General features: G+C 37.6%; 1 protein-coding gene across 4 annotated transcripts in view; it reads right to left on the reverse strand.

Annotated features, from left to right (window-relative positions):
* HIPK1 (homeodomain interacting protein kinase 1) overlaps positions 1 to 12,136 on the reverse strand; it is a 52,870-nt gene that overhangs the window by 31,324 nt on the left and 9,410 nt on the right. For all 4 annotated transcript variants that reach the window (XM_047724533.1, XM_047724535.1, XM_047724534.1 and 1 more), the window contains exons 2-3: positions 10,177 to 11,254; positions 968 to 1,091 (exon numbers count right to left, since the gene is read on the reverse strand). In XM_047724533.1, coding sequence (XP_047580489.1) covers positions 968 to 1,091; positions 10,177 to 11,252 — 1,200 coding nt within the window. In that variant the 5' untranslated portion in view covers positions 11,253 to 11,254. The remainder of the gene's footprint in view (positions 1 to 967; positions 1,092 to 10,176; positions 11,255 to 12,136) is intronic.

A 12,136-nucleotide genomic window follows, 5' to 3' on the forward strand; every position in this document is an offset into this window, starting at 1 on the left:
ATGCCCAAAGAGTCAAATTTTTAGAAGGTGGCTCTAAAATGAATCAAGGAATCAAAAATTCTACGTTGAATAGGGGAAAATACTGTTTTACTCTTTTTTCCTATTAATAATTCCAGAGAACCATTTATTTCTTTAAAAACAAAAAACAATAATCCTCATGTACCTACTATGTGTCAGACATAATGTCAGGAGCTGAGGACACACTAGTGGAATCAGTCTAAGCCCTTAAAGAGCTTATAGTATAGTAATGAAAACCTTTTTTTTTTTTTTAAAGAACAAGAAATAAGAATTCATGGCATAATACATATAATACCTCCATGGCAAATAATACAATATATACACAATACATAATATACATAATACAGTAATACATCCATGGCAAAACCTTTTCCCTCAGGACTAGCTCCTTGGGAAACTAGAACATCTTGTAAAGCTTCTCTGTTTCGAGACACAGACCATCTTCTATACAATACTTTCCAATTCATATAATTTCCCTCCTTAATCCTATTTTACAGAAATCCAGTATACATTACAGCTTCCGGGGCCCAATGTATTTCAGTATGTAGAGAGTACTTATTTCAGCATATGTCATGTAAAAAAGGAAGTAACAGCTCTAAATGAGACAAAGTTCACTCTTAAAATTCCAATTCCTCATCCTTCTTTATTTTTGTATCTTAAAAACTCACAAGACACATTTGTTAACCAAAACCAGTCTCTAATAAATCATGATAGATCCGGAAAAGTACCAATCTAAGGTCATATGAAATAAAAAACTTAAAATTCTGAATTGCAAACATGATACCAGACTGAGAAACAGGTAGAGAAAATTCTAGTCTTCAAAAGAATCCTTTCTAATTGGACTACTCTTTCCCTAATATCTAAATACTTCACTAGTAAGTACTTCCTCTAGAATCTATTCCACTAGTAAATACTTGCATTCTATTTCCATCCAAATATACACTCTTACCTGATCATATTCTGAAGCACCAGGATAAAGAGGCCATCCCAGGAACAGCTCAGCTATCACACAGCCCAATGACCACATATCAATAGCTTCACAAAATGGTAATCCAAGAATAATTTCAGGGGCTCTAGCAAAAACAAAAATAGCAAATTAAAAAACAAATATTATTTGGGGAAATTAACTATGTTGACTAAGCCCTGTTTTAGTACCAGCTCAAGATACATACTGATTTAAAGAAACTGAAAACTATCTTTGATATAAAAATCCATCATTTGAAACTTCTGGGGCCAGATGTGTTGTGGAATTGAAAGTTTTTTTGAATTTCAGAAAGGTATCACCATACATAAAACTACATATTGCATAGTAATCCCAATGGAGTTTAGGGAAGCACCCCAAAACCAAACACATTAGTATTTCCACAATGAAATAATTGAACAGTCATACTAAGTTGGCTAAATAAAGACTTAAATTGCCTTACATTAGTTCAAGACAGAGTTTGCCAATAAATGAGCTTACGCCAAACTTAAAGTTTTTTAATTCTGAAATCTGAATTTTGAAATCACAGATAAGGGATCACAAATTTATTCTTTTTATTCTTAGCACCTTTTTAATTATAGAAAAAAATTAAGTGACCTGATCAATAAATATCCCTTGGTAACAGAAATGCCTTCTGTAGAGATATCGTGGTTGAAAGCACTATAGAAATATTCACTTCCATTAATGCTCCAAGTGAGAAACCAAACCCTATGGAGCCTTGAAGAGAAGACTAAGATAACACCATAAACTAAAAGCTTTATATATATATGAACATACCTAAGATAAAATCATTACCCACTTGGGTGCCTGGGTGGCTCAGTGGTTTAAGCCTCTGCCTTCGGCTCAGGTTATGATCCCAGGGTCCTGGGATCGAGTCCCACATCGGGCTCTCTGCTCAGCGGGGAGCCTGCTTCTCCCCCCTCTCTCTGTCTGTCTCTCTACCTACTTGTGATCTCTCTGTCAAATAAATAAAATCTTAAAAAAAAAAAATCATTACCCACTTACAGAGGAAACTGAGGCAAACAGAGTAAGTAATTTGCCCAAAATTACAGTTAATAAGTGGAAGGGCTAGAATTTGAACCCTGGCAATCTGGGCCCAGAGTTGTATTGTACTGTCTCCAAAAAAGTAAAATCTATTTGGCATGGTAGTATACGTGGCATTTTTTAAACCGTGACTAAAATTATGAGATAAATGGGTTTAAAAGGGGGATGATAACAGGTTATTACTAATATCGATAATAATAAAAGATGACACTCATATAGCGCTTACTCCGTGCTGCTCACTGTTATAAGTTCTTTACAAATGTGGTCACTTACTCCTTACCACAATCCTATGAAAATAGATACTACTACTGTTAAGTCATCAATTCTTTTTTTTTTTTTTTTAAAGTAGATTCCATGCCCTGCATGGAGCCCAGCATGAGGCTTGAACTCACAACCCTGAGATCAAGAGTCAGATGCTTAACCAACTGAGCCACCCAGGTGCCCCAAGTCATCAATTCTAAGGTGCATGTTTTTTTTCATATTTTAACATCTCTAAAATCAAGAAAATTCTTGCAAATGATGAGTATTTTAGCTTAATGGCAGTGCTTTTACCTTCTTATTGGTACATAAATGTTTCAACCTCTAATCAATGGTATCTTAGATGCTACGTAATAAAGGATCCTTTCCATTTTACAGATGAAGAAACTGGGCACTGAGAAGTTAAGTAACTCACCCAAGGCCACACAATTACTAACTGATGGGGCACAGGCAATCTGAATCTAAGAGCTGAGCTCGTAAACATTTTATCATCATCTCCAGACAATTTCCTTCCTTCTTACAAGTCATAGAATTAGAATCTGTAAGGGCACACCAAATCCAGACCCCTTGGCATATCTGTCTCCACAAGGAGCCCTCTAACAGACTGTGTCCCCTCATGGTGTGCCTAGGTTTCTCCAACTTTTAAGTATTATGTGCACGCTGCTGCTCTGGGGCAGGGAGGACTAAGCAGGGGCTATATAAAGGATATTTCCTTAAATAAGAATATCCTCCCCGAAGTAATTTTCTAAGTAAGTAGCCCTTAGAAAATAAGGTAAATTAGAGGACTTCACAGTATCCAAAGGCTTTCCTGATCCTAGAACAGGAACAGCAGGAGACTGATCCAGGCATGCTAAGACTTCACTATTTGACAGCTATCTGTGGAAAGACTAGTATCACCAGTTTTTATACTAATTGATGTGAACTGTGGTTTTGTTAGCCAAAGAAACAAACTTCAAAAGGGATATTCCTGTTGCAGGTGGCTAGAGCGACATATTACTGATGAAATTTCAGAGTTTAATTAAATCCCAACCACAGGAGCATGTTTTTAAGATGGCACAAGTTTAATAGCATTAATAAACTAGAGCATAAGAGTATCCAGAAACATAAAATCTTTTCTAAAATTAAAAAGGGACAAAATTTTTACTTTCAGTGAGCAGAATCATTAATTTCCAAGTTCATGACAGTGCCAAAAATAGCTGGCAGGGAGCGCGCAAATGGCTTTGTGCCAAAATAAAAACTAGGCTTAGAACATTCCTAAGCATCAATTGAAGAGCAGCAGATTGATTTTTGCCATTCCCACTATTCCAGGGAGACATTTTAAAATCCAAAGGTAGGTCATAGGGAGGGGCAGGCCACCCAATAACTTATTTCTTTAGAAAGGTAGCAAAAATATGTGATAACTATTAAGCTTCCAAAGCTTAAAGTTTCAGGGAAATTAAGAAAAGCATTAATTCCAGCCCCCAAGTCCCATTAGACAAAAAAATCCCCTGAAGACTGGCTGGAATCAGTTTTTCCATTTGGTCTCACTCTGCTTCCGGAGTAACAAAAGCAGCTAAGGATTTCCAGCAAAAACTCACTTAAAACAGTAACTCTACCACATCTACCATATAAAAAGGTAAGTATCAAAGAAAAAAAAAGTAAAAATAAAATAAGGTTGCTCAGTCTACTGAGGGATTTTCACTATCATTAGAAACTAGAAATACTATCTGACCTAAACTCTAGGAAGCAAAAAGACTAAGATTATTTTCTTTTACTGAACAGAACAGAACATTTAAAGCAGGTTCACCTCTAAAGACTGAATGTTTTAAACTCTGAATTCAGATTATAATTCTTGGTGCTATCTTCCTTACTGTATCATCTTTCCCCTTGCCCTCCATTATTTCTCAGTCCTTCAACATAAACTCTCAACACTAAAATTCTGCTTCTACTTCACCTGTTAGGGAGGCTGAGTGAAGTTAATTACTCTTCTAGGTCCCACTCTAGCTCTGACATTCTAACAACTGAACATTTAAAAAGATAACCTATAGAAACACATGGAAGAGAGGGAAAAAAACCCAAACTGGCAGTATTCACTTTTGTAGGAAAATGGCATTAACTGTACTTTGGACTTAGTGGGTCTCCTCTTTGAAAATACATCCCACCCTTAAAGAACAAATACTAAGCAGGCTGTAATGACTAAAACCAGGTGGCAGAAATAGCAATTCTTGCCTTTTGATTTTCCAACTTCAAATTTCTTTAAACTAAAAAAACCCTCCAAAGCCATAAAGCATTATTTCACTAGAACACGGAGTAAGTTGTGGTCAGGATCACTTAACAGCACAAATTAAACCCTGCTCATTATCATGAACACTGTTGTTTCTTCCTGCCCATCTCAGAGGCATCAAACTTACCAGATCAGAAATATTACATAAAGCCTAACTTCCTGCATCTGTGGCTCAGGTGAAACTGTCTATGTTATACTGAAAATATTCTTTCCTTCTCTAGCCCTTGTCCTTCCATATATAACAAATACAGTGATCTCAACTTTAATAAAGCCAGTTAATTTGTTCAGAATGGAAAAGCACTAAGCTTGTAAACACAGCAAACCCTTGTGCCTAACTAAACTCAAGCCCCAAAGACAGCAACTTCTTTGGAAGTAGTCTGCAAACACATTTATAGCGTCCAGGAAATAAAGTATACTATTTCCATTGGCTAAGGCATTTAGCCAAGCCGATGGCCAACAGAGAAGTATGGTGCCAAAAATTTATGTCAACTGATAAAATTTTGGCATGTAATCAGGAAGATGAAGCAATGTAAACTAAAAAGGAAGGTAAGAGGAACTCTGGCTTTGGAGCCAGGATGCTTCACTGGCCAAAGAGATTTCACAGAGGTTTTCTGAAAGACATCAGGGTGAGGACTTAACAGTCTCTAAAAGCAAAGCAAAGAAGATCACTGTGGATAAAATTAATGGTAAAGAAGGAATGCCTGAGGGGCGCCTGGGTGGCTCAGTGGGTTAAGCCGCTGCCTTCGGCTCAGGTCATGATCTCAGGGTCCTGGGATCGAGCCCCGCATCGGGCTCTCTGCTCAGCAGGGAGCCTGCTTCCTCCTCTTTCTCTCTCTCTCTCTGCCTGCCTCTCTGTCTACTTGTGATCTCTCTCTGTCAAATAAATAAATAAAATCTTTAAAAAAAAAAAAAGAAGGAATGCCTGAGCTGCTATTCCATTGGCTTGAGGTTCATTATCAAGTATTACTGTGACATAAGAACATATTCATGTTAAATTCCAAATGGAAAAAAAAATCCTAAATGCAGTTAAGCCCTGGACACTGAACTTCAGTATGCACAGTAATTACTCAGTAATATGCAGAAAGAACTCCTGTTTTTAAGGGGTAAACTGAGCTCCAGTCACAATTACTCCTCTAGTTGAGAACTAAATGCAATGGATCTGCAGGATGACTTGTTGAAGAGTAATTACCAGTGGACTTAAAAATCTGAAAATCGTATTTCCTATAAAAACAAAACATAATCAAATTACTCAAATGACAGCTGAAATTAAATCAAAAGGATAGGGTGCTTGGGTGGCTCAGTCAGTTAAGCATTTGCCTTTGGCTTAGGTCATGATCTCAGTGTCCTATGGTCAAGCCCCATGAGCCCCATGTTGAGCTCTCTGCTTGGCAGGGAGTCTGCTTCTCCTTCTCACTCTTCCTATGTGTTCTCCCCTTCTCTCAAATAAATAAAATCTTTTAAAAAAATTAATCAAGGGGCACCTGGGTGGCTCAGTCAGTTAAGCATTTGCCTTCATCCTGGGATCCAGCCCCACATCTGGCTTCCTGCTCAACAGGGAGTCTGCTTCTCTCTCCCTCTCCCCGCAGCTCATGTTCTCTCTCTCTCTCTCTCTCAAATAAATTAAAAAAAAAAAAAAATCTTAAAAAAAAAAGTACATCAAAAGGATAGGAAAAGGGGCAAAGACCAGCAACCTAACACTGAAAATTATTCAAATGAATTACTTATTAGAGAAAGCTAAGCCGCCAAAACTATTAACTCTTCAAATCTCCTTTACCCTTTAAGAGAAAATTCCATCAAAATTATTTCACAAAATAATTCTTACTTCTATTGCTTTTTCAATCTTAACATTGGCTTCCATTACCACAGACAAGGCAACGAGTTAAAGAACACCTGCAGGCTTTGACTGGAGAAGAGATCAAGAAGCAAGAGCTGATCAGCCTCCACACCCTTCAGCAGTGCTCTTCCTCCTACCTCCCCAATGCTCCAAAGGAGATGCAGAACTGAGCTCTTAAGTGCACCTGTAGAGTGTTTCTGTATATATACCTGAGTGGGTGGTGGTGGGATTGCTCAAAGGAGAATACTAAAAGAAAAAGTAATCAGAACCTAAATCTTCTAAGTCGTGAATAACTAAATGGAGGTGAGAGTTGCAAAAATAGCCAAACTGCCTAGAGCATAATGAAATGAGAAACCAAGGCCGTAGGAATCTCTTTACTCTATCTCACTCAAGAAATAATCAGAGTTTTACAAAACTATAAAAGGAAAAGATAAAAATAGAGAAGAATGGATTGGAAGACATAATGCTGTGAAGATGTTATTACTACCCAAAGTGATTTACAGATTCAGTGCAATCCCTTCAAAAACCAATGATGTTTCTTGTAGAAATAGAAGAATCCATCCTAAAATTCATATGGAATCTCAAGAGACTCCAAATAGCCAAAACTTGATTTAAAATTTTTAAAACTTACTACCAAGCTACCGGTAATCAAGACTGTGTGGTACTGGCATAAAGACAGACATACAGACCAATAGAATAGAGAAGAGAGCCAAGAAATAAACCCCTGTATTTGTGGTCAATGAATTATGACAAATGTTAAGAGCTTTCAATAGAGAAAAGATAGTCTTTTAAGCAAATGGTGCTAGGAAAACTGAATATTCACAGGCAAAAGAATGAAACCGAATCCCTAACTTACACCATATACAAAAATTAACTTAAAAATAGACCAAAGACTCAAGTATAAGAGCTATCTATGTCTGTATTCTTACATTCTTTTAAATAAGAGCTAAAAACTATATAACTCTTAGAGGAAAACAAATGGGAAAAAGTTTCATGACATCAGTCTGACAATGATTTCTTAGAATACCAAAAGTATAAGCAACAAAAAACACCAACTGAACTTCAATAAAATTTAAAACTTCTGTGCAAATACCACTGACAAAATAAATAGGCAACCCCATGGAATGAGCGAATACATTCGCAAATCAACTATCTGCAGAGGGATTAATACTTAGAATATATAAAGAACTCTTACAACTCAACCAAAAAAAAAAAAAAAAATCTAATTCAAAAATGGACAAAGGGGGCGCCTGGGTGGCTCAGTGGGTTAAGCCGCTGCCTTCGGCTCAGGTCATGATCTCAGGGTCCTGGGATCGAGTCCCGCATCGGGCTCTCTGCTCAACAGGGAGCCTGCTTCCCTTCCTCTCTCTCTCTGCCTGCCTCTCTGCCTACTTGTGATCTCTGTCTGTCAAATAAATAAATAAAATCTTTAAAAAAAAAAAAAAAAAAACAAAAATGGACAAAGGACTTGAACAGACATTTCCCCAAAGATGCACAGATGTGCAATAAATGAAAAGATGGTCGGGGCACCTGGGTGGCTCAGTCATTAAGCGTCTGCCTTCAGCTCAGGTCATAATCCCAGGGTCCTGGGATCAAGCTCTGCATCAGGTTCCCAGGTCCACAGGAAGCCTGCTTCTCCCTTTCCCACTCCCCCTACCTATGTTCCCATTCTCTCTGTCAAATAAATAAATAAATAAAACCTTAAAAAAATAATAAAATAAATAAGTGAAAAGATTCTCAGCATCATTAATCATTAGGGAAATGTAAATCAAAACCACATGAATACCATTTCATACACATAAGAATGGCTATTATCCCCCCGACTTCAAAAAAGAAAAAAAGGGGAAAAAAAGCTGTTGATGAGGAGGTGGAGAAACTGGAATCTTTATGCATTACTAGTGGAAAATAGTTTGGTGGTTCCTCAAAAAGTTAAACATAGAATTACCATATGATCCACTTCTTTTTGGCTATATACTTTTGGCTATATACCCACCAAAAGAATGGAAAACAGGGACTTAAACTCGAATGCTAATGTTCTTTGTAGCATTATACATAATAGCCAAAAATCTGGAAACCCAAGAGAATGGATAAACAAAATCTAGTATATACACGCACTGGAATATTATTTAGTCATGAAAAGGAATGAAATTCTGATACATTTTATAGTATGGCTTAACCTTGGAAACATTATGCTAAGTGAAATAAACCAGACACAAAGGGACAAATATCAAATACTGTATAATTCCACTTACATGCAGTATCTAGATAGGCAAATTCATAGGGATAGAAAGTCAAATAGAGGATACCAAGGGTAGGGGAAAGGTGGGAGTTAATACTCAATGGTCACAGAGCTTCTGTTTTGGGTGATAAAAAAAATTTAGTAGTGGTGATGGTTACACAACATGGTGAATGTCCTTAATGACACTGAATGGTTCATTTAAAAATCGTTAAAATGGTAAACTTCATGTTAGGCAGATTTTACACAATTAGGAAAAAAATATGTAGATGGCATCTCTTCTGAGCCTTGTACAGATTAAAATGTCCTATTATTTTCACACAATATAAAAATTCTAAGCTCAGACTTTCTATTTACTCAAAAGTTAATATAGGCATTTGACAGATTATCTCTTGATAAACATATCTCCTGATAAACACATATGGATTACCTATTTTTTTTTTGTTTATTGTTTCACTTCTTGATTGGGTGAGTGGGCAATCGCATTTAATGATCATTAAAATTAAGTATCAGATTCCTTAAAATTTGTAACTAGACAAATAGATAAATAAATGAGGTACTGAGGAAACAAAAGCTCACTTAAGAAGACTTCCCCCTTTTCTTTCAGTAAATCTTCTTGGTTATAGCACAGACAACATTGTATATACCGACATTTAAGAGCTGTCCTAATAATCATTATATACTAAAAAGGCAGCTTTGTTAGACATATCAATCTGGAAATATAAATCACTAAAGTATAAGGCACTTAGGTCAAGGACATTCTAGGATAACCAAATAAGGTCATAACCGAATAAGTTCGAACTATTATGGAGATGTTAAAACAGGAAGTGCCCTTAGCAATCATCAGATCCAATTCTATTACAAAAGAAAGAAAACGTCAAAGAATGAAATGTTGCTAGAGTTAAACCTGGAATTATTCCCAAGGCATCTTACCTGCCAAAAAAGGAACTTGAAAAAAGTAGCAGCATATGCCCAAATTCATTACAAGTAAGTAAACATCTTTATATTTTAAAAGACTCTTTAAAATGGGAAAACTAGGTATAATGGTACTAAAGAAGGAACCAGATGCTAGTATAATTCAACTAGGAACAACCTTCAGAATCGGACTGAATTAGATTTTCTAGTGTTAAGTAATAACTTCAGGGGCACCTGGGTGGCTCAGTGGGTTAAAGCCTCTGCCTTCGGCTCAGGTCATGATCCCAGGGTCCTGGGATTGAGTCCCGCATCGGGCTCTCTGCTCAGCGGGGAGCCTGCTTTCCCCTCTCTCTCTGCCTGCCTCTCTGCCTACTTGTGATCTCTCTCTGTGTCAAATAAGTAAATAAAATCTTTAAAAAATAATAATAATAATAATAACTTCAGAAATAAGACAATATTACATATAGGAATGCCAGACAAGAAATGAAGTAAAACATATTATCCTATTCTACTTTGGAATCTGTAAATAAACTCATTGTTTGTTATATGTGACTCTATGTAATATATGTTAAGTACAGAGACAGATCTCTAGTCTAAGATATGCTTTTTTAGCATTTGCCACTTGCCTGTAGTAACGTGACTGTAAGTAGGTTGAGCACACAGCTTTGGAAACGTGACTAGCAGAACCAAAGTCAATGACCTTCACTCGGTAGGGTTGGCGCACTGGATCGACCAGCATTATGTTTTCAGGCTTAAGGTCAGCGTGAATCAGACCAAGGCTCTTGAGCTTCATCAGGGCTGTGGCCACCTGCTGCAAGATTGGTCTGATGTACTTGAGTGGCAGTGGGCTAAACTTGTTCTGCTTTAGAAAATCATACAAGTTCTGCTCCAGCATCTCAAACACAAGGCAGGTGTGATTCTTATGCTGAAAGCACTCATAAGAACGAACAAAATTATACTCATCAGCATTTTCACTGCTTAGGCGAGAAAGGATGCTCACTTCAATCTGTCCTTGTCTGGCATAGGAGGGGTGGTTCTTCAAGATTTTAATAGCCACAATTTCCTTCGTGCTCCGCTTCCAGCACTTAGCCACCTGTCCAAATGTTCCCCGGCCTAGGAACTCCAACACTTCATAGCTATTGGTCATAGAGCAAAGGATCTCATGCTGGACCAGCTGGTAGTCCCCTTCTCCACTGGAACTGCTACTCTTTGTGGTCACAGTGGTGGTCGTGGCAGCAGCACCCACCACAGTCCTGTTTTGCAGCATGAGAGGGGGATGTTCTTCTATGATTTGCACGCTACCGTTGCTGTCAACTTCCTCACTTTTTCTTTTCAATCCACATTTTTGATATGGCTCAAGCAAAGAAACGTTGCTTCTGTGAGTCAGGGTCTGGCTGCTTTGGAAGGTTGATGGAGCAGCACTGGCCGAGCTATCAGCAGCTGTTACAACAATATGCTCCACTGCAGGAGCTGGGAGGAGGAGGCCCTGGTCGTAGGCAGGGATGTTGAAATTTGCTACCTGGTGAGAGGAGTTGGCTTGCCCTTGTGTGGCTGGGAGGGTTTTGCTGTGGGTATAATATTTGTCGTTGCTGCTCTGTCCAGAAACATCCCAGCCAGAGGGCTCTATTTTCAGTTTCTTCGCACTGCAGAAGGCACTCGACGACACTGATGGGGGGGAAAACACCTGCAGCTGTGATGCCATACCTACGTTGAGAGAGAGGAAGAATTAGACCCTCAATTTTACACAACCCCTCAATTAACAGCAGAAGACTTTTAGTTTAGAAAAACCACAAGTAAAGTATAACTACCTGCCTGGGGTTTTATTTTATACATTTTCCAAAACACATTTCCTATTACAGAAGGATCAATTTTTTGGTCAATCTCACACTCTTAATCACTCTTCAAGACTCAGCAATAGGTGGTCATATTGTTAAAAGAGCATGAACATCTATGACGGTTTATAAAATAATAACCATAATAATAATAATGGCTTAGAAGACTGATCACTTACTATGTGTCAAGTAGTTGTCTAAGCACTTCACATACATTACTCTGTTAATTGTCACCACAACTCTTTGGAAGAGATACTATCATTATTTACACTTTACAGATGAGGAAACTAAGATACAGAGTGGATAAAGTAACTTGCCCAAAACAGCAGAGCTATTAAGTAGCAGCACCAAGCTCTTTGGCCCGAGAGCTCATTCCACAGCTCTGTGTTCACTCCTGCCCCGATGAGCCTTTTGATCAACTATTTAAATTGAGACATAGAAGGCACACTTACAAAATTTAGAGAGGAATCAAATTTGGGCGCATACTCAATATTTGCTAAGTATCAGGTCCAAAAAGACCACAATAGGGTAGAAACTACAAAACTAGAAGATGAAATTTAACACAAATAGAGAATCCTACATAGTGCAAAATATGACTAGCACAAAGCAGGAGGATAAGAAATACAAGGTTTAGTGGGAGCACATGTATATGAAAGACACTTTCAGTTGGTAAGAGAAACATATAATAATGTTCCCCCCAACACACACATACCAAAAGCTAATTCAATCTTAAACTACATTCATAGAAATAGTG

Source organism: Lutra lutra, chromosome 4, assembly GCF_902655055.1.
Source record: "Lutra lutra chromosome 4, mLutLut1.2, whole genome shotgun sequence".
Lineage (NCBI taxonomy): Eukaryota > Metazoa > Chordata > Mammalia > Carnivora > Mustelidae > Lutra > Lutra lutra.